The sequence below is a fragment of the Cnephaeus nilssonii genome, assembly GCF_951640355.1.
Source record: "Cnephaeus nilssonii genome assembly, chromosome: 19".
NCBI classification, from domain to species: Eukaryota; Metazoa; Chordata; class Mammalia; order Chiroptera; family Vespertilionidae; genus Cnephaeus; species Cnephaeus nilssonii.
The window spans coordinates 20,602,599-20,628,100 of NC_137090.1; the positions used below are offsets into that span (position 1 = coordinate 20,602,599).

The 25,502-nt window shown below is 36.3% G+C and overlaps 1 protein-coding gene across 3 annotated transcripts in view; it reads left to right on the forward strand.

Annotated features, from left to right (window-relative positions):
• The window catches only part of NSF (N-ethylmaleimide sensitive factor, vesicle fusing ATPase), a 121,752-nt gene that overhangs the window by 51,561 nt on the left and 44,689 nt on the right, over positions 1-25,502 (forward strand). For all 3 annotated transcript variants that reach the window (XM_079798058.1, XM_079798059.1, XM_079798060.1), the window contains exons 9-13: positions 2,171-2,370; positions 11,724-11,889; positions 12,731-12,805; positions 13,001-13,188; positions 21,849-21,944. In XM_079798058.1, the coding sequence (XP_079654184.1) occupies positions 2,171-2,370; positions 11,724-11,889; positions 12,731-12,805; positions 13,001-13,188; positions 21,849-21,944 (725 nt within the window). The remainder of the gene's footprint in view (positions 1-2,170; positions 2,371-11,723; positions 11,890-12,730; positions 12,806-13,000; positions 13,189-21,848; positions 21,945-25,502) is intronic.

Consider the following 25,502-nt stretch of genomic DNA (forward strand, 5'->3'; position numbering starts at 1 on the left):
TAAGGCCTGGTACTTTGTAGGTACGCAGCAAATCTTCATTTTCTTCTTTCTGGCTCTCCTCTCCTTGTACCTATTTCACCACCACTGTCACTTGGCTCTGCAGGTGTTTTATAAATAAGAATAGCTTCAAATCATGATGGTAGCAGTTGGCTTGGAGGGGAAGATTAGGAGGCAGGTTCCAAAGACCTCATCAAATGTGCCCCAGTCACTTGGATGCTGTAGGGCTTGGTGGTATTGACCTCTAGGAGAAGCTCGAGGCTTCCCCCTCATCTCCCTACCACTCATGCTTGAAGGGTGGGTTAAGGGCCAAAACATTTTATTGGGCCGGGGTTCCTTTTTTTTTTTTTTTTGGGGGGGGGGGCCCATGGTTCTTAAGACAGGAATTTGCTCTGTGATGAGAGGGTTAAGACTAAGTCTTCAAAGGTTTCCACTAAGGTCCCCTAGTCTCTATAAGCACAGATCTCATTACTTTCAGGGATTTAAAAGGGAGTCAGTCCTTTTTGACATAATGATAGAAGTAATGAACTTACTGGCAATCCAAAGGGTCTTCCTCCTCAGAATGTAGAATTTCTAGGAGAGCTGGTTATATCTTGTGATTTCTTTTATGTGAGTTATTACATGTATTGTCATCATTGAAAACATCCTATCTAATAAAGAGGGAATATGCTAATTGACCCTCACACCATTGCAAAGATGGCAGAGCCCACAGCCAATAAGGAGGAAATATGCTAATTTACTGTCACGCCCTCAGAGATGGCGGCACCCAAAGCCAACGAGGGAATATGCTAATTGACTGCCCCACGCTCAAAGATGGCGGTGCCCACAGCCACAAGATGGTGGCATCCAGGCCCCTCAGCCCTGCTGGGGTGACAGGTGTGCAGCAAGGCTGGGCCCAGCCACTCCATGCGCCTGCCTCCGGAGTCCACCAGTCCCCTCAGCTCCCTAGCTGCCCAGGGCCGCCTGAGGCTCAGGTAACCAGGACTGGCCAAGGCTTGCGCTGCCAGCAGTGGCAGCAGCAGAGGTGTGATGGGGCGTTGCCTTCCCCTGATTGCCGGGTCGCCTCCCGTCTCTGAGGGCTCCTGGACTGAGAGGGGGCAGGCCGGGTTGAGGGACCACCCCCTCCAGTGCATGAATTTTCATGCACCGGGCCTCTAGTAAGATATATATTCCATTTCCAGAAATTTTCTTTTTCACCTACACTTTTGAGTGTTAACACTGAAATCAATAATTTTTTATTTCACAGCGTGCTTTTTGGTGTAGGAGAAGTAAAAAACTCACTTTAAAAAAGTCATGCATCTGAACTGTGAAACTGCTAGAAAGATGAAAATTCCTAGAGTGAGTAAACAGAAACCACAGGTCATCCTAATCTTAACAAATGGAGTAAATGCTCATGTAGAGTTGTCTAAAGAAATCCTGGGACACCTAGATGATTATTCTTGTTATTTTGCTATTAATGATACCTCTAAGGCATTTAGCAATGCTTGCCTAGAAAAGAAGTTTCCTTTGGAACTTCATCTGGGTGGCTCTAAGAAAGCATGTGCCTCACTTGGCATTAGTCACGTGAAGTAGAACATTTAACTTTATGCACAAAGTCTGTAATATCCATCTGGATCCTATGGATTGCTCTATGCCATCCAACTCACACATGTTTGCCCTTTCTGCAAGTGCTTGTATTGACAGGTAGACCTATAATTTCTATGACTAAGATAGAGTTTCCATAGCTTACTGTATCATAGAGATTTGTGTTGGGTTAAATTAACAAAACAAAAAAACAACAACAACACACTAGATTTCTCCCCCTGCCCCTGACTTTAAAGAATAATAGAAAAATAAGTAATAGTTCCTAATTAGGTATTTAGTTTAAAGAGAGAGAGTTAAAAGTATTTGTTCTAAATGATAGTTTAAATAATACTTTTCCAAAGACCTTTAATTGGCAGCTTCCCCCGCAAATATTGGTACTGGTGTAGGAATTGTTTCTGAATTTGAAAAAAAAAAAAGAGCTTCACTTGTTCATTCTTGTTCTGTTCATGACACCTGGCTATTAATGTATGTTAATGGAATCACTGTACTTTTTATTACGTGCATATGAAGAAGAAAGAAAATTTTCCTTTAGATGTCTTAACTTGGATTTTAGTTAGTTGACGTAAGATTGTTTTCTTTTCCTTTTTAGGTTGCAAACATGTTAAAGGCATCCTGTTATATGGGCCCCCAGGTTGTGGTAAGACTCTCTTGGCTCGACAGATTGGCAAGATGTTGAATGCAAGAGAGCCCAAAGTCGTCAATGGGCCAGAAATTCTTAACAAATACGTGGGAGAATCAGAAGCTAACATTCGTAAACTCTTTGCTGATGCTGAAGAGGAGCAAAGGAGGGTAATGTTAATATAACTATATTTCAGTAAAAGTTTATTATCATTTATAGGATGAATGAAACTCAGCGTTATGGTGGAAAACTTGTTAGAACAGTCTATATTTTTAAAAACTTGAGGGTGAAATTTATTTAGTACCAAGTTATGTCACTCAACCAGGATTATGGGGGATTTACATGATGTCATTACCCACATGTTCATAATACAAAGATAGATGATTGTATAAGCCAAAAGTTTTACAAAAACAAATCATGAATATATTTTCAGGTGACACTTTTATTCCACATTACTTCCAGAGACTTGAACTCATCCTTTGGAAAGGGAGGAATTAAATCTATAAATGGACTCGTAGAATTATGTGTATGTTAGGTCCATGTGCAGAAAGCTAGCTTACTTACCAGTGAGTCTACTCAATTGTAGAGTGACAGGTATGAGTTGTTAGGTCCCAGAGGCAAGCTTGATTTGAGTCTTAGAAAAATAATAAAATTAATTAAAAATAAAACCAGAGTTTACTATGTGGTGGTTAATTTTATGTGTCAATTTGTCTAGGCCTCAGGGTGCCAAGACATTTGGTTAAACATTATTCTGAGTGTGTTTGTGGGGATATTTCTGGATGAGATTATCATTTGAATCTGTAGACTGAGTAAAGCAAGTGCCCTCCCTAATATGGGTGGGCTCCGCCCAATCAGTTGAAGGCCTGAATAGAACAGAAATATCTTTAGATCTTGGGACTTGTCAGTCACCATAATTGTGTTAGCCAATTCCTTATAATTAATCTCTCTATAGCTAGCTACCTAGCTGGATTGATACAAAGAGATCTAGATCTCTATCTAGATATATAGATCTACATATATATCTGTATATTTTCAGGTGACTAATAGGGTGGATCTTGGTTCTATTACCCTGGAAAACCCAAACTAATCTACTAATATTTGTTTCATTGACAGAGTGTTAAAAATAATGCCATGGGATTTTGCTTCTGGCAATATAGTAGACTAGGCAACTTGAAACCTTCCTTCTACAAACACCTTCATATGCTGGGTAAAATATAAAAAATCATCTTAAATGCATAATTGTGCTCTCAGGAAAGAAAATGAAATCTTCAGAAATGTAAAGAAAACTCTGAACATTTGAATGATAAAGATAGGAGCTGAAGCTTTGGTTTTGGTAATATATGAGTTTGGGTGTTAGCACCCACTGAGAGCAGAAAATGAGTCCTTGAACCCACTTAAGGTATGGACTAGGAACTGGAACCTTCAAAGGGGTTGTGTCCTCAATGAAAAGAATGGACTTAAAGATATTTGTCTACCAGCACAGAGAAATAAAAACATTTAACAACCTGGGTTCTGAAGTAGGAGCTAAGGAATCTCTCATGGCCATTCTAAACTGTCGATCCTTGACTCATGCTTATGATTTAAAAACCAAACAACAACAACAGAAACCATTCCATCTGTGGTCTGGGGTCCCCAAGCTGAGAAAATAATTTTAAAATGAATCCTTGGCTAATGATACCATAGGGTTGTTAGATATGAGCAGACCCCAAGGAATGCTCCAACAGCCCAGGCCATAACAGCTTCTCATAGGAGAAGCTAAAATAGTTTCAATAAATGGAAAATGTTATCATCAAAATTTAAAGCTCAGCAACCAGGTTAAACATAAGCCAGTAGTTTCAGCTGAAGAAAGAAGTGACAAACAGGAGAATAGATCTAAAGAAATCCTCCAGAATGTAGCGCAGAGAAATAAAGAGGAAATATGAAAGAGAAATGGAGATAACAAAGTTAAAGTGAAAAGTCCAAATAAAGTAGTATAGAAGCAATATTCAAAGATAGAATTGCGGCTGAAACCGGTTTGGCTCAGTGGATAGAGCGTCGGCCTGCGGACTGAAAGGTTCCAGGTTCGATTCCGGTCAAGGGCATGTACCTTGGTTGCGGGCACATCCCCAGTAGGGGGTGTGCAGGAGGCAGCTGATCGATGTTTCTCTCTCATCGATGTTTCTAACTCTCTATCCCTCTCCCTTCCTCTCTGTAAAAAATCAATAAAATATATTTTTTAAAAAATAGAATTGCTGAGAATTTTCTAGAATTGATAAAACACATAAATACTCAGATTCACATAGCACCATCAGCCCAAATAGGATAAATAAAAATTAGGTTATTTTTAGACCCATTGTAGTGAAACTGGAGAATGTCAAAGAAAAAAAGAGAAACATCTTAATATAAACAAAAAAGAAATGACAATGACATACAAAGGGAGATCCATTATGTTGACAACAAACTTTTCAATGACAGCAACAGATCAGAAAATAGTGGAACAGTATCTTCACAGAGCTAAGTGAAAATAATTGTCAACTTACAATTTTATACACAGTTTAGTTCTCATTCAGGAATAAAGGGGAAATATATTTTTTCAAGCAAAGACTAATAGAATTAACTTATCACAGAAGCTTTCTGGAGGAATATGAAGGATGATATACTTTAGAATTAAGTAAATTGAATCCAGAAGGAAGCAGTGGATGCAAGAGTAATGAAATTGGTGAAAATGTGGATAAAATCTGGCATTTCTACTTCTGGTAGTGACAGATTAGGTAATTTGAATCATGCCTGGCACTGAAAACTATCAGAAAAGCTCAACAAAAGATTTAGTTATATTTTGCTTGAAGGCATCAAAGAACAAAGGCCCAGATAAAAAGGCCCTGGTTTTTAAATAATAATAATAATAATAATAATAATAATAATAATACCCTGATATATGGAGGCTCAGAGGGAAAAGGTCACTGTTTTTCTAGAGATATTAGTTAGTGCTGGAATTTGCTAGGCTAGTGGGAGTAATGGGCAGAGATTAGCACCTATGGCCCACAAAGAGGGAACACCTGATGAACATGCCTCATTTTGAGTTGGGACCCTGAAGGGCTATACCATAGAGTTAAGGGTTAACTAGAAATAGAAGAGCATTCTCAAAGAGGCTGTAGATCAGTTTTTAATCTTGACATTCTCTAGAATTAGACTGAGGGTTCCTAAATCACTAGTGCCCCCAGGTATCTGGCAGAATTGTAGATACTTCCTGGAGAAAGGCCTCAAATTATTTCTGTCGTTTACAAATGAAATCTCTGGTGTATAATCAAAAGCAATCAGACACACAGAGACAACAAAAGATGATAGAAATTGGGCCTCTGGATATTGGAATTCTCAGATACAGACTTCTAAAAACTATTCTTATCTCATTCAAAGAGAAACAAAATTGAGAATTTTGGCAGAGCACTGGAAACTAAGAAAAAGTCAAATGGTGCCGAAACCGGTTTGGCTCAGTGGATAGAGCGTCGGCCTGCGGACTCAAGGGTCCCGGGTTCGATTCCGGTCAAGGGCATGTACCTTGGTCGTGGGCACATCCCCAGTGGAGGGTGTGCAGGAGGCAGCTGATCGATGTTTCTCTCTCATCGATGTTTCTAACTCTCTATCCCTCTCTCTTCCTCTCTGTAAAAAATCAATAAAATATATTTTTAAAAAAAGAAAAGAAAGAAAAAGTCAAATGGTAATGCTGGGAATGAGAAATCAGCAACTGAAAGTAAACCAAGTAGATAGGTTTACATAGATTAGACACATCTAAAGAGAGAATTAGTGAACTGAAAGATATTAGACAAAATAACCAGAGACAAAGGATGAAAGAAATGAAGATAGAATTTAAAGTTTCAGAAAGGAAAAGACAATGGGGCAAAAGCAGTATTTGAAGAGAAAATGGTTTAGAACTTTCTAAAACTAATGAGCTTCCATCCATAGATTCCAGAAGTGATATGAACCTCAAGCAAGAGAAATACCAAAGAAGTTGACACCTATAGTTAATCATTGTTATGTTATTTTCTATCTTCATTTCTTTCATCCTTTGTCTCTGGTTATTTTTGTCTAATATCTTTCAGTTCACTAATTCTCTCTTTAGATGTGTCTAATCTATGTAAACCTATCTACTTGGTTTACTTTCAGTTACTGATTTCTCATTCCCAGCATTCCCATTTGACTTTTTCTTAGTTTCCAGTGCTCTGCCAAAATTTAAATGAATAATAAATGTACATGGATCAATATGAGTAATCCTCAAAGTCATAATATCTAATTTTTTTAATCTAGTAAAGTTTACTAAATCTAACATACCCTGTTATTTCCTACTTATTCTTGTTTTTGTTGTTGATAAAAATAATTTTTAAATATTTTCTTTATAACAACCCTTTAATGCTTCAAGTCTCATTGTTGAGCACTTAATTATTTTTGCTTTACACAAGGAGGTTTTCATTAAATTCTTGTTCATGTTCAGGTCTCCAGTCATTTCAGCCCCATTGGTTCTAGCAGTCATGGGTCCTGGTGGATGGTGCGAGTTCAGTAACTGATCTCAACTCTTCAGACAGCCCCAGAACAAATTCAGTTTTATAGTTCATCCCTAGTACTAACAATATTTTCTGCTTCAAATATCTTTTCAACACTCAGTATACCAAGAAAAATAGTCACCACCATTTATTATCTGGTTTGAAATAATTCCTTTTTAAAAGTTATTTTATAAATAATTCATATATGTAAAATTAAAGAGAAGTGAAAGACTATTAAAATATTTAATAAGAATGTAAATATAACAAACCAAATTTTTATTCCATATTTTCCTGATTTTGAAGACATATGTACCCAAAATGGGCAGAGCTTCTGAATGTAACTCACTGTCCATCAGTTGTCATACATGAACTGTGTATATTGCTTATAAATTTCAAATACATCTTTAATAGATTCTGGCTTATCATTAGTTCTGGTTCTCTTGCACTGGCATCATCAAGACACAATACTTGAAGAATTTTTTTTTTTTTACTCTTGGCTCATAATTTAGTTGAAGAAAAATGCTCCATACTTGCAAAACTTTTTTTTTTTTAGATTTGTATACACCTTTTATAATGGTCAATCCATTTTTTTTATGTTTATGTCATCTATTTCTTCTGGTCTTCTCTCTATAGTGCCTACCTTCAGATTTGTCTTTAGAAACCATACCAAGGAAATTTTTATGCACAGATGAAATAAAAGGTGGAGGAATACTGTCATGTGTTCTTTTAGAAAAATGAGATGGCCTAGTTTCTTGTCACAAAATACAGCACACTGAAGACTTTTTGTTGAATAAATAACTGGATGAAAATGTCATATTTTCTTTTTGTCCTTAGAAATATATTCACTCATTCTTGAATTTGAAAAAAATTATGTAGAATATTATCATCTGAAAGCACATAGTCTGAGATTTTACTTTTACGATCAATTTCACCATCTTCATTAGAGTTTCAAGTGCTTCTGTCTCACTCTTTGTATTAACTTTCGGATTCATGTAATTGTGAAATATCTTTCTCTATAAATTTTCTTTTCTTTTTTTTTTCTGCCATTATGGCCAGAGAATTTAAAACATCTGAGTTCTTAACTGTGTTCCATTAAAACTAAAATCAGGCAACAAAAATGGTGACTGCTATCTCTAGATTTCTCTTATACTAGCAGTCGCCAACCGGTGGTCCATGGGTCCAAAAGGTTGGCGACCGCTGTCTTATACCTTCTTGAAAGATGATACAATACTTTGGACAACACTAAGAAACCTGAAGGATGATATCATAGTGATATCTATTTCACTATTTCTAAGCAGTTTCATCATTCTTTCATTTTATTATTTTAATCATTTTTTAGCATAGCTGGTAATTGATGAGTAATGATGACATGATTTCTAGAATGTTGGAATAGCATAATATAGCTTAGATTTATAAAAAGATCCGGTGGACCCATATGCTAATTGCCAGATAGAATGAGTGTTATTTTATTTTTTTAAATATATTTTCCTTTTTGGTCTGTGGAAGACTTCTAAGAAAAAAAGTCATGAGATATCAATCTTTATAAATAAACTTGCAGACAGTTTAAATATGACACAATTAATGATAATGTTGAGTTGGCAGAGAATTTCTAAGTAGGGAATTTCATAGCCAGCCTTTTCAGTTATAACTTTCTCAAGTCTTACATCCAGAAATGGCTTGGTATACTCAGCTAATGAACCCATGGAGGGTATATGTGTGTTACATAATAAAGAAAAGCATCACCTCTGTGATTTTGGACAGTCCGGGCTGATGGAGAGGAGCACTTGCATATAGGTCAAACTAGTTAAATATAGAACTGTCGTTTTCGAAGCTGTTGCCAGGAGCTCAATAGCATCAGCTCTGTTTCTATGGGGGAATACTTTTCAGATGGTAAGAACAGAACTAAAAGCCAGCAAGTTGAAGAGGATTGCATTGTAGAAATTTAAACTCTTTGGTAAAGGGTTTATTGATGATTCAGCTACATTAATCTGTGAACATTAATTTTGACATCTTCCTTACCTGACTCCTAATTTATTGCAATAAGAATTTGGCTTTATTTAAGTAACGCACCTGTAAAAATTGATGTTATTATACTGACTAGGTTGGGGGAAGGGACCTGATGACAGGTCACAAGATTAGTAAGGTTCTGAAAAGGTCAGAATTGTACTGAATTATGTTTAGGACAGATTGCTCCTGTGATCATTTAATCAAACACAGTGTTCTTATTGTCTCTGGCTTCCCTTCCACAGAGATGATATTTGAGGTTGGCCTGAGAAGGAAGTCATGATTCCATTGGCAACATAAGGCACATTGACAGCAAAATTCATACATTATAGCAGCTGTTTGTTTCATGCTCTATTGGCAGACAACCTTGAATAAAAATATCTTATAAAAATAATGTAGAATCACAGTTTTTCAGTCATAAACAGGAATGTCCTTGTTTTGTACCAAAGACAGCAAGAATTAATACCCTACTATGTAGAAGTGTTTGGTAAAGCTAAGATTTTAGTTCCAGTTCCTCCTCCTCAGTCCTTTCTACAGATGGAAAGATGAATAGTTTTTGGTGTTTAATTTTTTTAAATAGCAAGCTATCATTTATCATCAGACATCTGTTCAATAAATATGATGATATTAAGAAATTATTTTTTTCAGATTTGAATTTAGTTTTTAAAACATTTGTAGAAGGAGAACAATTTGTGAGTAATGTGTTTCTATTTATTATTCTGAAGTAGTGTCGACTTTCTTCTGGTATACAGTTTTATGAATTTTAGCATATGAATAGTTTTATGTAACCACCACTAAAATCTAGATACAGAACATTTACATCACCCCAAAATAATTCCCTCAGGTTGTCCCTTCATGGTCACTCTCCCTGTGCTAACAGCTCCTGGTAACTACTGATCTGTTCTCCATCCCTATAGTTTTGTCTTTTCAAGAATCCTATATAATAAAGAGGTAATATGCAAATTAACCCTCATGCCCTCACAAGGTGGCTGCCTACAACCAGGCCGGCAGGGGGGTTAGTGAGGGACGACCAAACGACTGAACAAGCAGGCTGAGTGGGGCGACCAGTCGGCAGGGGGGTTAGTGAGCGACGACCAAACGACTGGACAGCAGTCTGCATAGGGCGACCAGACCAGCAGGGGAGGCCATGAGGGGCAACCAGTCCGGCGGGGGGGGGGGGCAGTTGGGGGCAATTAGGCTGGCAGGGGGGGGCAGTTAGAAGTGACCAGGCTGGCAGGGGGGCCAGTTAGGGGTGACCAGGCAGGCAGGCAGGCAGGTGAGCGATTAGGAGCCAGTGGTCCAGGATTGTGAGAGGGATGTCCGACTGCTGGTTTAGGCCCGGTCCCCGGGATCGGGCCTAAACCGGCAGTCAGACACCCCCCAAGGGGTCCCAGATTGGAGAGGGTGCAGGCTGGGCTGAGGCCCCACCCCCCCTGTGCATGAATTTTGTGCACCAGGCCTCTAGTATCATATAAATAGGATCAGAGTATGTAACCTTTTGAGACTTGCTTCTTTCACTTGGCATATTTCCTTTGAGACTCATCCAAGTTGTTGCATGTGTCAACCATCCCTTTTTATTGTTGAGTAGTATTCCATTGTATGGATGTACTACAGTTTGTTTATCCATTCACCCACTGAAGGGCATTTAGGTTGTTTCCAGTTTGGGGCACTTATGAGCAGAGCTGCTATAAGCCAAGGGATGGAATTGCTGGATCAGACAGTGTTTTACTTGGTTTTCATTTTTTAAAACAACTTAGACCCAGTCTAATTTCCTTCAGGTCATTTTTTGCCTGGCTGGTGTGGCTCAGTGGTTGAGCATCCACCCATGAACCAGGAGGTCACTGGTTTGCGTCCCAGTCAAGGCACATGCCCAGGTTGCAGGCTCGATCCCCAGTAGGGGGCATGCAGTAGGCAGCCGATAGATGATGTTTCTCCCCCATCAATGTTTCTATCTCTATCCTTCTCTTACTCTCTCTTTAAAAAAAAAAAAAATCAATAAAAACATTTTTTAAGCTTTAAACCTATTTTTTTTAATTATATTCTTGCCAGAGGTTTAATGACTACCAACCATATCTAATCCTTAATCTCATTATGTCCATCTTAATATTATCCATATGTTGTCATATTGAGGTTTTGTTCATTCTCACCTGTTTCATTTTATTAATCCCTAATGTTTTTGTTTTAAAAAGAAATTTCTAAAGCATACTTCTTCCTTTGGTTACTTAAATATAAATTGTTAGAAGGTCCACTTAACCTAATCTAACCAATTATTAGCATTTATAAGTTTTTGCATCTATTGAAGTTTTAAAATATATAAACTATTTTAATAATGACTATATCCAATAAACTAAAACAGAAATCACTATGCAGAAGAAATACCATCCGCTTGACTGTGTTCTTTTTGTAAACTGTGTCTCTGTTCTCACTTTACTGTTAGGAAAAAATAATCTGTTTTCATGTGGTATGACTGAATGTGAATCATGTTCAATTCCTTCCCCTATTTCCTCAATTCCCAGTGGACCTCTGGGTAGAGTTACCATTTAGCAATATAAGGTGACAAACAAATGAACATTAAATCTACTGTTTCTGGGACAATCCCTTCACCAAAAGTTAGGGAAACTAGGAGGGAATTGTCATTCACTGACTTAAGAAATGCATCTGATAAGTATAAGAATTCCTTTAAATAGTGAGATAAGAAATGAGTGTAAATGAACAGTTAGTTACTAGTATATGATGGGTGATTCACTTGCATCAATATATAATGTGTATGTTTGTTTTATGGCTATTAAATAAAAGGTTCTGGAATATAATTGCAGTTTACAGACTTCTGAGAATGTAGTTCTAACACCTTTGTAAGGCTACAACCATGATTAGACTTGCTGTATTTATTAGTCAATATGGAGCAAAGTCCATCTATGGAAAGTTTTGCTTTGCCTTTTGGATTAGTTTGTTTAATATATTCAAATTATTTTAATTATTTGCCCTATAATTTCTTCCCTTATTAGCTTGGTGCTAACAGTGGTTTGCACATCATCATCTTTGATGAAATTGATGCCATCTGCAAGCAGAGAGGGAGCATGGCTGGTAGCACAGGAGTCCATGACACTGTCGTCAACCAGTTGCTATCCAAAATTGACGGGGTAGAACAGCTGAACAACATCTTAGTCATTGGTATGTTTGCTTAAAGAAGTGCTATGATTTCAAAAACATTAGACACACATGGGTTCGGAATTAAGATCTGTATAGATTGTAATTATACTACTTTGCCAATGTTTCCAAATTAGAATCAAGTGTTATTGAAGAACTTGACTATTTTAATGTCTAGCCTTAACAGGACAAATGTAAGGTGGGTTTTAGTGACTCATGGGTTTAAGCATATAGTTCACCCATTTAAAAGGCAGCACAATGTAATGCAGTGGTTTTCAAAGTGGGTCTTGTAGGCCTCCAGGGGTTTTCAGGGGGGCTTCAAGGTCTGTGAGGCCCAGGGAATGAGCTTCAGATCATGCATCTCTATCGTAACTTCATCTTTTAACTGTTTAGGTACTGAGGTTCTTTTTAAGATGACTTTTGTGGGGGGAGGGATCAGTCTGTTGTTTATGAAGGTTGAAAACCATTGGCCTACAAAAAAGGGAAGGGACTTTGGGTCAAACATGTTCATATGGCCCCTCTCTCACTTTGACAGGTTACTTGCCCTCTCTGAATCTTAATTTTTCTTTTTTTAAGTATTTGAAGTTTTTATTGTATTTATATTCCATTGGCTTGTACAGTAGTGAAATAACTAAATTTATAACAAAATAATTTATAACTAAAGCAAAGTCTCCAGGTATTTTCATTAGAACATGTCAAGAACAAGTGATATTTTTATTTGAGAATAAATTGGTTTTCTGTTTGACTTATAAAATGTCCTCGTAGCTTCTAAGGTAAATTACTAATCTTACATATACTGAAGGGACATTTTATCTTATTTTTGAACTGTGATCATTTGTATGTTTTAACATCTATCTCTGTTCAGGAATGACCAACAGACCAGATCTGATAGATGACGCTCTCCTTCGACCTGGAAGACTGGAAGTTAAAATGGAAATAGGTAAGTAGACCTGTCACTGATGGCGTGGGAGTGGGGAATGTAGAGTTTATTAGCAGGAGCAAAATCATACAACTCAGTGGTTTAATGTTTGTTAGAGAAGTTGCATATCATGAGAAGCAGATGTTTTCATGCTTGAGTACCTATAAGAAAGCATTAGGAATAAAATAATATCTGCCTTATTTTCAATTTTATCAGGCTTACCAGATGAAAAAGGTCGACTACAAATCCTTCACATCCACACAGCAAGGATGAGAGGGCATCAGTTACTCTCTGCAGACGTAGATATTAAAGAACTGGCCACAGAGACCAAGAATTTCAGCGGTGCTGAATTGGAGGGTCTGGTGCGAGCGGCACAATCCACTGCTATGAACAGACATATAAAGGTCAGTCAACTAATAGATTAGGAGTCTGCAGCCCTGTAAATACTGTGCCAGGGTTCTTTCTCTTTCCTTTCAAGCATACCAAGGGCTAGGGGTGATGCTGACTTTTGATAGAGAAAATTCATGGTAAAAGGAATAGTAATTAACTGTCCACTGCTAAATCTTCAGAGTAGCTGGAAAAATAACGGTAGTATGTGCCCCATAGTAACCACTGACTCATCTCCCTTAGTTTGCCTCCATCTGATACATGTGAAGATGAAGTTTTGTTTTTTTTAAAATATATTTTATTGATTTTTTACAGAGAGGAAGGGAGAGGGAGAGAGTCAGAAACATCAATCAGCTGCCTCCTACACACTTCTCACTGGGGATGCGCCCTCAAAACCAAGGTACATGCCCTTGACCAGAATTGAACCTGGGACCCTTGAGTCTGCAGGTCGACACTCTATCCACTGAGCCAAACTGGTCAGGGCGTGAAGATGAAGTTTTGAACAATTTCTTAAATCTTTGTTCTGTGTTGAGTTGTAACATGTCATACGAAGTTAGATTTTCTACATTTTAGAATTATGAGGGCTGCTTCTTTCAGCAAATATACTGCATAATTGCTATTTTTGAGTTATTAAACTGGAGACATGAAGATAATAAAGCATGGACTCTCCCCTCAAGGAATTCAAAGTCAGGGGGATGGACATGTTTGCAAATTAGTACAAAAATGTATTGATACTCTGGTAGAAATATATACGAGGATACTTTTATTTTGATAAATAAAGTTATCACCTGTAGATAAGTGACTCCCAGATTTATGTCTTATCTCTTGAAAGTATATCTCCCACTTTCAATTTATAATTAAATAATTCTACCTGGATGTTTTGTTTATTTTAAATATATTTTTATTGATTTCAGAGAGGAAGGTAGAAGGGGTCGGGGGGAGAGAGAGAGAGAGAGAGAGAGAGAGAGAGAGAGAGAGAGAGAGAGAGAGAGCTATCAATGATGAGAGAGAATCATTGATCCTCCAGTCTTTTTTTTTTTTTTATTGCTTTCCTTTTTGCTTCTATTTTGCTGATATCTCAGTTTCCCAGACTTGAAACTTCACAGTTATCTTTGATTCCTATCACTCTACTGTATCCCACATCAACTCATTTGCCAAATTTTATCAGTTCTACCTTGGCAGTATCTTTCAGTTCTCATTGTCACTATCCATCTTCTATTTGATTAATATTCCTACTTCATATCATTCTACCCTTCAGAAACTTTCAGTGAGGCACCTTTGTCTACAGAACAAAGTACAGACTTCTTAGCCTTGTCTTTAAGGTCCTCTAAACCTTATTCTAGGCTAGCCTTTCCGGATGTGTTCCCATTTATTCTCTACACACTTTAGTCAAATTAAAATACTCAGTGATCATCAGACATTAATTTATTTTTCCACTTCTCTGCTTTTTTTTTCTTCACTGAGAGTCTTTACCATCTCTTTTTACTTTTCAATACCTGGTTCATATGCCACAATTTTCTTCAAGTCTTTTCTGATTCTTTCTTTCAAAATAATGTGTTATTGTCCTTCCTGAAATAGAAGGGTATCATTTATGGTACCTTCGGTTTACTTTGGTTCAAAATAGATTTATTCAGCATCTATTGCATGCCAGACACTGTGCTAGGGGTTAATACTACAACTGCAAAGAAGGAAATCATCTACTTTTGAGCAGCTCACAGTCTGTCCTCCACATAGGAAGTACATGGGGGGTGAGGAAGAGAAAGGTGTCAGATGTGGTCAGTTCATGGGGTGAGAAGAACTTTCACAGAGAAACTTCTGGTCATGTGGGTAGAAGGAACAACATATGCAAAGTAACAGAGACACAAAATAGCATGATATGCTAGGGTAATTCAGTATTACTTCAGCATGAAAAGCAGGGAAAGGGTGGTAGAGAGAGATATTGTGAGGAGACTAAAGCAGGGGATGGAGCATAAAGAGCCTTTTATACTGTGCTAAGAAGTATGCACTTTTTTTTTCTGTGAGTAGTGCTAAGCCATTGAAGAGTTTAAAGAATAGCAGTGACATAGTGTTAAAACATAAGATCACTCTGGCAGCTGTATCGAGTGGAGTATTTAGGGGAGTATTTAGGCAGCTGGCAACACAGACAAGAGAGGGGGACTTTTATAACTGTTCTTGCAGGAAATAATAAAAGCTTGAACAACTAGGTTAAGTATGTTCTAGTTATTCGGGAAAATTCTAGCAATGGTTCTAAACCAAGGGCCCATGGGCCATATCTGACCAGTCACCAGTTTTTATAAATAAAGTTTTTTAGAACACAACCACACCCATTCATTTATGTATTGTCTGCAGCTGCTTCCATTCTACCATGGCAGGGTTGAGTATTTGCAACCAACACTGCATGGCCCACACAGCTTAAAATATTGACTATCTGGCTCTTTACAGAAAAAGTTTGTCAACCCCTGTTCTAGACTTTAAGTCCGTATCTTATTCATCTCTGTCAACCCCTGTTCTAGACTTTAAGTCCGTATCTTATTCATCTCTGAATCTCCCACAATATTTCAAATGGGTGTAAATACTGAGAACATAGTGGGTGTTTGGTAAATATTGTTTAAGTTAGTAAACTTATATATGTATTCTGAATCAAACTGTTTATAAGTCATAATTTCCCTACATAATAGAAATGACTTTGTTCTAGATCAAGAATGCCATACTAGAGAAGGACACTTTATTTATTTATTTTTTAAATATATTTTTATTGATTTCAGAGAGCAAGTGAGAGGGAGAGAGATATAGAAACATCAATTATGAGAGGGAATCACACCCCTTACTAGGGATCGAGCCCGCAATCCAGGCATGTACCCTTGACTGGAATCAAACCCAGGACCCTTCAGTCAGCAGGCTGATGCTCTATCCACTGAGCCAAACCAGCTAGGGCAAGAAAGACACTTTAGACATATAAGAAAAACCTCTTTAAAATACTGGAGACAGTGGGAGGAAGATACTAGTATATCATTGCATTATTTTTAAATGCCAATGATCTAGATAATGTGGGAATGTAATATTGGGTCCTTTATAAAGTGGATTTTTCCTTTTTCTTTTTCTTTCTCTCCTTGCCATAAGAAATGTCTTGATAAGAAGTGATAGTGACTTCAAGAAACATTGAGTAAATGATGTGAAAATTGTTTTCCACCTTACTAATCCTTCACCTCAGACCACATTAGTGCTTCTTGATATAATCCACAATAACTAGTTTATTAGTTACCAGATTTTTCATAGCATTAGCCACCGGATTTTTCTCTTACTTAGTTATTTGCCATTTTTACCACAATAATCTTATCCCAAAATGTTTCTAAGCCATCATCTCATTAAGAAACGTATTTCCTTTAAGTTTACATTAGTTTTACACATGAAGCAATAAGATATGGTGGAAGGAATATATATTTTATAGTCCTAAGGAATGGTTATACATTACACTTCTTTCACTTTTTTGTTTTTGCTCTGTCAAAGGGCAATAACTACATATTTCATCTGGATTTTTGTGAAAATGAAATCAAATACTATATTTAGAAGTGCCTTATAAACTATATATCAATGTTAGTTCTTTACAGTTTTGTTATTATTGGCTGATTTGAGAGGCTACTATATACATCCTTTTCAATATCTGAGTTTCTGGGTTTTATTGACTATTTACAGTTATCATTTTTCTAATTGTAAAGTTAATATGTTAGTTAAGACTATACAGAATATATTATACTTCAGATTTATAAGTAAGAAGTAGTGCAAATAGTGGACATTATTTCCCTCACTTTTTCCACGTGATTGAATTATCTTTAAACTTCAGGTGATGCATATTGACTTGTGACCAACACCTTTTAATTTTTTACAGTATCTATGGGATATTTAATAGATACTATTCAAGGAAGAGGGAAGGATATGTAAGACACTAACCTCATCCCCCAAAATAAATAGTACTAATAACATTTCCTTTTCTGCATTTAAAAAAAATCTATATTGCCAAAAGTTCTTTCAATACTGTTTTCCTAACAAGACTCCTCCTCGGCTGAACAAAAGGCATACAGTTTTAGTATTCCCATTGCTGTAAATGTTCATAGCTTTACTAGTAATGATTGATGAATAAGTAATTTGAAACTTATGATTTAAAGTTGGTATAAAACTTAGACACAACATTCAACTGTTTGTTATGATGTTCTTCCTGTGTATTATAAAAAGCCAATATTAGTGGGGTTTTTTGCTTCCTTTGCAAAAGATTTAGGTTCAAACTAAGTCAGGTGGACTAAACAGGTCTTCCCTGTTAAATTGTTCTTTCAGGTTTTCTGAAACAAGTGGAAAATCCCATCATAAACACCCGATGTTCATGTCATTTGTAGTTGAAACCATGTTTGTGGTCAACTAAAATTCATGTGACATTAGGTTGTTTTTATCTTGAAAGGAATTTCTGCTTCAGGTAGAGAAGATTCATAACCCTAATTTTTTCTGCTCTAATCTGCTGTAAGGAAGTAAATTGAGGACACACACACACTTTACAACTGAATCGAAGCTCTGACTTATGTTTGCAGAACTTCAATAAAATTATTTCTTATTTTCTGTAGAATTTTGATTGATTAAGGTCATTCTACCCTTAATTTAACAGGAATGATAAGAACTTTGAAAGGTCAGATTTAAAAGGTTATGAAATTTAAGGGTGACCACTTGATATTTGATAGTGTTGAAATACAAGTTTATTAGTTTCAGCAGGTATAAGCTGAAAGACATTGCCTCTTCTATATTGATTAGCTGTTATAAATAAAATGCAGGGGAAAATCACACTAATTCAGACAAATGAGAAAAGGTTTTCTGAATGAGTAAAAATTCAGAATTGTAGCATTTTTAAAATAAGGTTTTACTAATTTGATAAAATAGTAAAAAATTAGCTAAGCGAATGCCTTAGAAAAATTATCTTAATGAATAGTCAGGAATAATTCACAATTGTATTATTGGTTATTTATAACTAGTTAACTTTTGAAGTTCTAGGAGTATCTAAAAACAACTTGTTCTAAAATAACTCTACTCCACCCATCTTAATTCACTTGGAATTCGTTGAGTGAGTCCTTTCTCAGTAGTAAAAAGACAAGTTGCACACCAGCTTCAGTACTGAAATCTATCATATTTTTTGGCAAACGTTTAAAGATAGACAAGATTTTCCCTTCATATTGCGATATGTTTCTGTCATTTTGGTTTCACTATAAGAGGAAATCAAAATACAAAACATTTTAGTAAAAACTTAGGACTGTATAGGGAGAGATTATTTAAAATTAGTCTGGTAGCTTCATTGGGATTTTAATGTGATTCTGTCAGAACTGCTTTTTTCACTTTCACTTTAAAGTTTACACTTTGTAGAATTCTTTTAGATGTGTCAAAAAGTCTTAATCCAAGTTTGAAACCTTTATATAAGGGTACCTTTACCCTCAATTTAAGAAACCTTTCAAGCTTATATAAGGACAACATGAGATGAAATGAGATAATGTATATGAATATACTTTATAAACTATAAAGCTAAAAGAGATGTATATATTATAAACATCATAATTCTTTCAGGAAAATAAACTTAGAGATGTCAAAAATGTGATCAATATTTATTGAATAATATGTCTCAATGAAAACCCTATTAATAATTTAAATGCTAATTATTCTCTTTATTTAACTATAATATTTGTGCATCTACTTAAATGTTGCTTGTTACCTGTTCTCTTTTTTAAAATATAGAAGTCATATATGAATATATTTTCTTTGTAGAAGACCCAAGGATGCCAAAGTATAGGGGAAAAGTGAGACAGGCCAGCTCAACACCCAGAGGTAGTCAGCATTTGGGCTATGCCTTTGTAGTCTATTTTCTTTATATTTACACTCAGATACATATGCACTTTATTTTTTTTTTTACTATTTTATTATTTTTATTTTTTTAAATTACTTTATTGATTAAGGTATCACATATTTGTCATCAACCCCCTCTCCCACATATGCACTTTAAAAAAGCAAATGGAATTGTACTGCAATTCCTATTTTTTACTTGACAATGTGTCTTGGCTAGCTTTCCATGTCAGTATATGTAAGTCGTTATTATTTTGGACAGATGCTCAGTATTCTAAGCTATTACAACATAATTTCAAATGTAAGATCCACAAGGGCAGGAACTTTTTCCTTACTGCTATTCTGTAGAGCAGCAATTTTCAACCAGTGTGCTGCAAGAATTTTTAAAACATGCAATACCTGACTAGTCACGGGCACTGACCTCTTTTCCTTTAAGATTGTCAAATAAATAAAATTACAACAGCCAACACAAAAATAGCTATCTGGTGTGAATGAATCAAACTTATACTTTTTTTGGTGTGTCGGATCGGCAAATATATATTTTTTGGTGTGCCGCAGGATTTTAGTAATTTGTTTGTGTACCACCAGATGAAAAAGGTTGAGAATCACTGATCTAGTGTCTAGAACAGTGCATAATACTGTTATGAAAATTCTTGCCTGTGTCTCCCTGTGTACATGTGGAAATCATTATTTAGGGGAAATAGCCAGATGTATTTTCTAAATGTGATTGATTATATTGCCTTCTAGTTTCTACTGTTGCAAGGTTCCATTGTAGGTAACCTGTTTTTATCTCTCATAAAGGTTCTAGGATTTTCTCTTCACCTTTGGTGCTCTGATACTTCACAACACTGTCTAGACCAGTGATGGGCAACCTTTTGAGCTTGGTGTGTCAAACTTTGCCAAAAAACTGAGCATAACTCGGGTAGTGTGTCACTTTGAGGAAAAAACATTATTTCGCAAATGTTTCATCCTCAGGAGCAGCAAATGTTTCATCCTCGGCATGCGGCCGCCTCAGTGGCTGTGTGTCATCAGAAATGGCTACGCGTGTCAGTGCTGACACGCGTGTCATAGGTTCGCCATTACTGTTCTAGACCAATGGTCGACAAACTCATTAGTCAACAGAGCCAAATATCAACAGTACAACGATTGAAATTTCTTTTGAGAGCCAAATTTTTTAAACTTAAAAACTATATAGGTACATTGTTATTAACTTAATTAGGGTATGTGGTATTTTGTGGAAGAGCCACACTCAAGGAGCCAAAGAGCCGCATGTGGCTCACGAGCCGCAGTTTGCCAACCACTGGTCTAGACAGATGTAGGTTTGTTTTTATTTATCCTGATCAGCACTCATTGAACCCTTTAAGCTGCAAAAACAGAGCTCTCTTCAGCTGTGGAAATTTTTTTTCTTCTATCTTTTTTCCCTCTTCTCTTCTTCTCGGACTCCTCTGGCTCAATGTGAAAAATTCTGCATATACCATGCTTTTTAACCTTTCTCTCTTAACTTTCTGTCATTTCATGGATTTGGGGAAGGAAGGTAGATAAGTAAATGTGTTCTGTTTGCCATCTTAATCCAGTTTCCTGACATAGTTCTTCTTATCCCATAAAGCTTACTTTTAAAAAAAAATGTCTGTCACCCTGGTTGAGTAGTTCATTTGGTTGGAGCGTCATCCCAGTATGCCAAGGTTGTGGAATCAATCCCCGGTGGGGGCACATGCAAGAATCAATGGATGTGTAGATGGATGGAACAGATCAATGTTTCTCTCTCTCTCTCTCTCTCTCTCTCTCTCTCTCTCTCTCTCTTTCTCTTTCTCTCATCCTCCCCCTTCCTCTCTCTCACATAAATAAATAAACAAATGTCTGTCATTTTATTTGTCTCAGCAGTCTATTCCTAAAGGAACATGACTCATATTTTATAGGAATCAATGGAAGGTTGATATTGTTTAACAAACTTTTATTTTATAATCATATTTTTGAAGATAACTTTTTAAAAATCATAGTACCATTTTAAATATTAGACTCACTTGCCTGCTGCTATTGGGAGTGAGCCCAGTCACACTGAAAACAGTGTTGGTATCTCAGTCACTCATCAGGTCCAGGCAGCTCCAAGTGCTGATAAAGGCCTTGATGCTTCTCCAGATGTCTGTGCGAAGTGTCAGCTCCAGGTGCAGAAAGCAGAATACTTAGAGCTGGCACATAGATTCTCAAGCACAAAGTATGATATAAATCCAAGTTGTAGGTCCTTGGTCTCCTAGAATAATGGTTTACAAACCTGATCGAGCATCAGAATTACTTGTGGAACTTTATAAAAATTAAATGCCTGGACCTTCTTAAATCAAAATTCTGAAGGGGCTGGGGCTGAGTGTCTGTGTATCTATAAAGGCTTTAGAGGTTATTTGGGTATAAGAATGACAGCTAGAGTTCTTAGAGACCCTCTGTATATATATTTTTCCTCCTTATGCCTCATTTATAAAGAAGTGGCTATCCAATGTTCTTTGGTACAGATGTGTCATAATTGACTTAACTGGTACCCGCTTGGTGGACATTTAATTTGCTTCTAGTCTTCTGCTATTACAAGTCACTGGAGTAGATGTCCTTATAATATAACATTGCACACATCTGTGAATATACCTATGGGATAAATTCCTAGAAGTGGAATTGTTCAGGCAAAGATATATATGTTTGTGAATTTGAGAGAGATGCTATTTGCCTGTGAAAGTATGCTTTTCAAAATCTTTAGGTGTTACATTCTTAGGCTGAAAATATTCTTAAATCTTAGAAGTCCTTACATTGTGTTTTCGTTTCTAACTAGGCCAGTACTAAAGTTGAAGTGGACATGGAAAAAGCAGAGAGCCTGCAGGTGACAAGGGGAGATTTCCTTGCTTCTTTGGAGAATGATATCAAACCAGTGAGTATGAATATTGAGTGATGTATTAGCCCAAAAATAATAATAATAATTCAGGAGAAAAATAACTGCTATTTTATCAGTATTGTGGAAGGTTATATCATATGAAGTTTTTAAAAATAAAAAAATCTTATTAAAAGTGTTCAGTATAAGAAACAAACAATAACTGTGATAGCTGGGTAATTAGCCAATACTTACTGAAATATTTCTCATGATAGGGAGCTCACCATCTGTTAGACCGACCATCCCCTTTTGAGGCTTTCGAATTATTAATTCTTTATATTGAACTATAAATAGTTTTCTCATTGGTTCTTATACAATCTGAAGCTACTGAAACCAAAATTCATCCTAATTCATCCGTCCTCCATATGTTAGTTATATTTAAAATTAGCTCTCATATTTATCCTCTCTCTACCTTTCTCGAATCTCCTCCAAGGCATGCCTTTTTCTTACTCATTACCTTTTGGTCCTTAACTACTACAGTTTCTGAAGACTCTTAACCATTCTAAGTGCCCTTTAAAAAAAAGGTGTCAGTTTTGTTTTAATGCACTCACTAGTCAGAGTTGGAGCTTTAGAATACAGTATAAGATCATTAACCCATCCTATATAATAAAAGCCTAATATGCTAAGTATCCTGTCATCCGTTCAACCAATCAAAGCATAATATGCAAATGGTATGCTAAGGCCACTCTACTGCAATGACCACCAGGGGGCAGACAGTCCACCAGTCAACCAGTCGCTATGACGTGCACTGACCACCTGGGGGCAGACGCTCCAACTGGTAGGTAAGCTTGCTGCTGGGGTCTGGCTAATCGGGACTGAGTGAGACAGGCTGGACACACCCTGGAGCCCTCCCGCGGTCCCTCCCCCGCTGGCCAGCCTCCCGCGTCCCTCCCTGGCCCTGATCATGCACCATTGGGGTCCCTCAGCCTGACTTGTGCCCTCTCACAATCCAGGACCCCTCAGGGGATCTCAGAGAGCCGGTTTCAGCCCAATCCTGCAGACCAGTCCAAGGGACCCCACTGGTGCACGAATTTATGCGCTGGGCCTCTAGTTTTTCTATAAAATAACCACTAATGTTTGTTTACTCTTCATTGAGTATCCATTGCTTGGAGTCTTATATTAGTACAAACAAACAAAGTGCAGAAAGGCCTCTTAAAGAGGTGTGTATGTTTAGTTTTCTTTTTAAAATGGATCTCAGGTGCACAGAATTGGATTAATCTTAATCTTTAGTTTGTGACACACTGTTGTCATTAGTCTACATGGGGTATAAAATAAAGTATGGTGCATGTATTTTGGGGAGAATTGCTATTTTATTGCATATTTTATAACCATATGCATCCATATGATTTTCTGTAGCTATACATCATTCATTTTCTTTTTTTTTCAATAAAAACAATTTATTTTCCAATTACAGATGTTATAAAATATTATATTAGTTTCATATGTATAATATAGTGATTAGACATTTTCATTCCTGAATAGCATTGCATTATGTGACTATCACAATTTATCTATTTTCCTGTCAATGAGCATTTGGGAAATTACCAAGTTTTTATATTACTAAGTGTTGCTATGAGCATTCTTGAACGAGTTTCTCTTAGATATATATTAAGGAATGAAATTGCTGGTTTGTTGGGTATATGAATGTCCAACTTCAAACGGAAGAATTTTAAACTTTTTCCAGTGGTTGAACCAATAAGTACTTTCCCCAGTAATGTAAAAGAGATCCTGTCATTCTATATCCTCTACAACACTTGGTATTGTCAGACTTAATTTTTGCCATTCAGTTGGATGTAAGATGGAATCTCATTTTGGTCTCAATTTGCATTTCACTGATTACTTACGAAGGTAAGCATTTCTCCATGTACTTATTGGCCATGAGTGTCTTTCGAGAGATACTATTCATGTCTTTGCCTATTTTCCTATTGTATTGTTTATTCTTTACTTTTATTTTATCTGTATAAGTTCTTTATATATTTTTGACAATAATTATTTGTTGCAAGTATCCCTTTTAAAGACAAAAATCAATTTGTTTTAGCTCTATATTTTATTACTATTATGACTTTTAAATATAAATATTTACTTTCAAAAGTTACTAAGCAATGGAAATGGTTACTCTTTTGCTGTTGTCATTTGTAATAGATACCAAAAATATTAGAACCCAGTCTAACTGATCTATTTCAAGATTTTTATAATGACAAATAATTTGGTTACAAAAAAGGGTAAACTAAGATAACTAAGTTAAGTAGGTAGTAAGTTTCTTTTAATTATTCCATGAGTATGGGGCACAAAACAAAAATGAAGTGGCAGGATAAATAAGGAAAACTCACACATATTGTGTAGCCTGGGAGGGAGGGTACCTGTTTCCTGGTTCAGGTATCTTAAAGCTGCTGCTGTAAGACTTAGAGTGTATACTTGGAATAATTAAAGACAAGACTCAGCCAATCCACATACTTCCTATAGCAGTTTTTATTAGGCTCTTCCTTTATCATTTTTTAGAGGGCCACTGAATGCACCATATCCAGACCAGGGAATGAAGATTTCCCTTTGTACTCAGGAATCAAAGGACTAATGTATGCAAGGACCAAAGAGAAGTCTGAGAAATGATTTGGTAGCAAAGAAAGAGAGTAATGAGACCGTTGTATACTGTTTAGAAACACTATTACAAAGAATAATTTTCTGTGAGGTGCAAGTTCTAAAGAAGAGTTAAAATTATTACATACATCGGGGTAGTGAAAAATTAACTTATTGAAGGATGTAATAGTTTAAAATTCTCAAGACATAGGACCTTTACATTACATTGGGTTATGTCTTCCTACTCATTTCTTTTCCATTTAACCTTATGAAAATTCAATCAAGTAACTAAGTACTGAAGTTATTGACTACTTTTGGCAACTGGTTTGATAGGAATTCCAATATGAGATTAGAAGTTGAAAATGAAGAGAAATGTGATTTAAACTCCAATATGTAGTGAGAACAATTAAAATTATTACATATAATAATTGCTTTTATTTTATTTTCCTAGCCCTTCAATCTTTGATTACAACTGCTCATTCCTATCTCATTTAAAATCTTATATTTACACATATACACTTACCTTGGTGCCATTTAACTTGTAACCCCTTCCACCAAACTGATGTGGACAGGATCTCCTCATTACCGTTTTACATTCCCATTTTAAACCATGACACCTACAGTCAGAGTTAGGAGAGAGTCTTTGTCTGCTGAGACAAGGGTTTCTAATTTCTGAGTCCATAATCTCTTTTTCTCTTTGTTCTTAACAGAAGGCAACAGCCATGTACTCCTTATAGAACTAAGCACATAGGGACATACCCTTTCTCAGGTATTATGACAGCTTGGGCTCTGGTAGAATCTGAGCCTAGAATCTATTGTTTCTCCATTACATCACCCAGAGCAGCTCCTCCTCTCCCCAATTTGATAAAAACTGAAATGCAAAATTATAAAACAATGGGTTTTTTTGGTGTGCTTTTCAGGCTTTTTACAATGAGATGGGATATTGCTCAACATTTTTATTGTGTAGGAATAAAGTATTTTGAG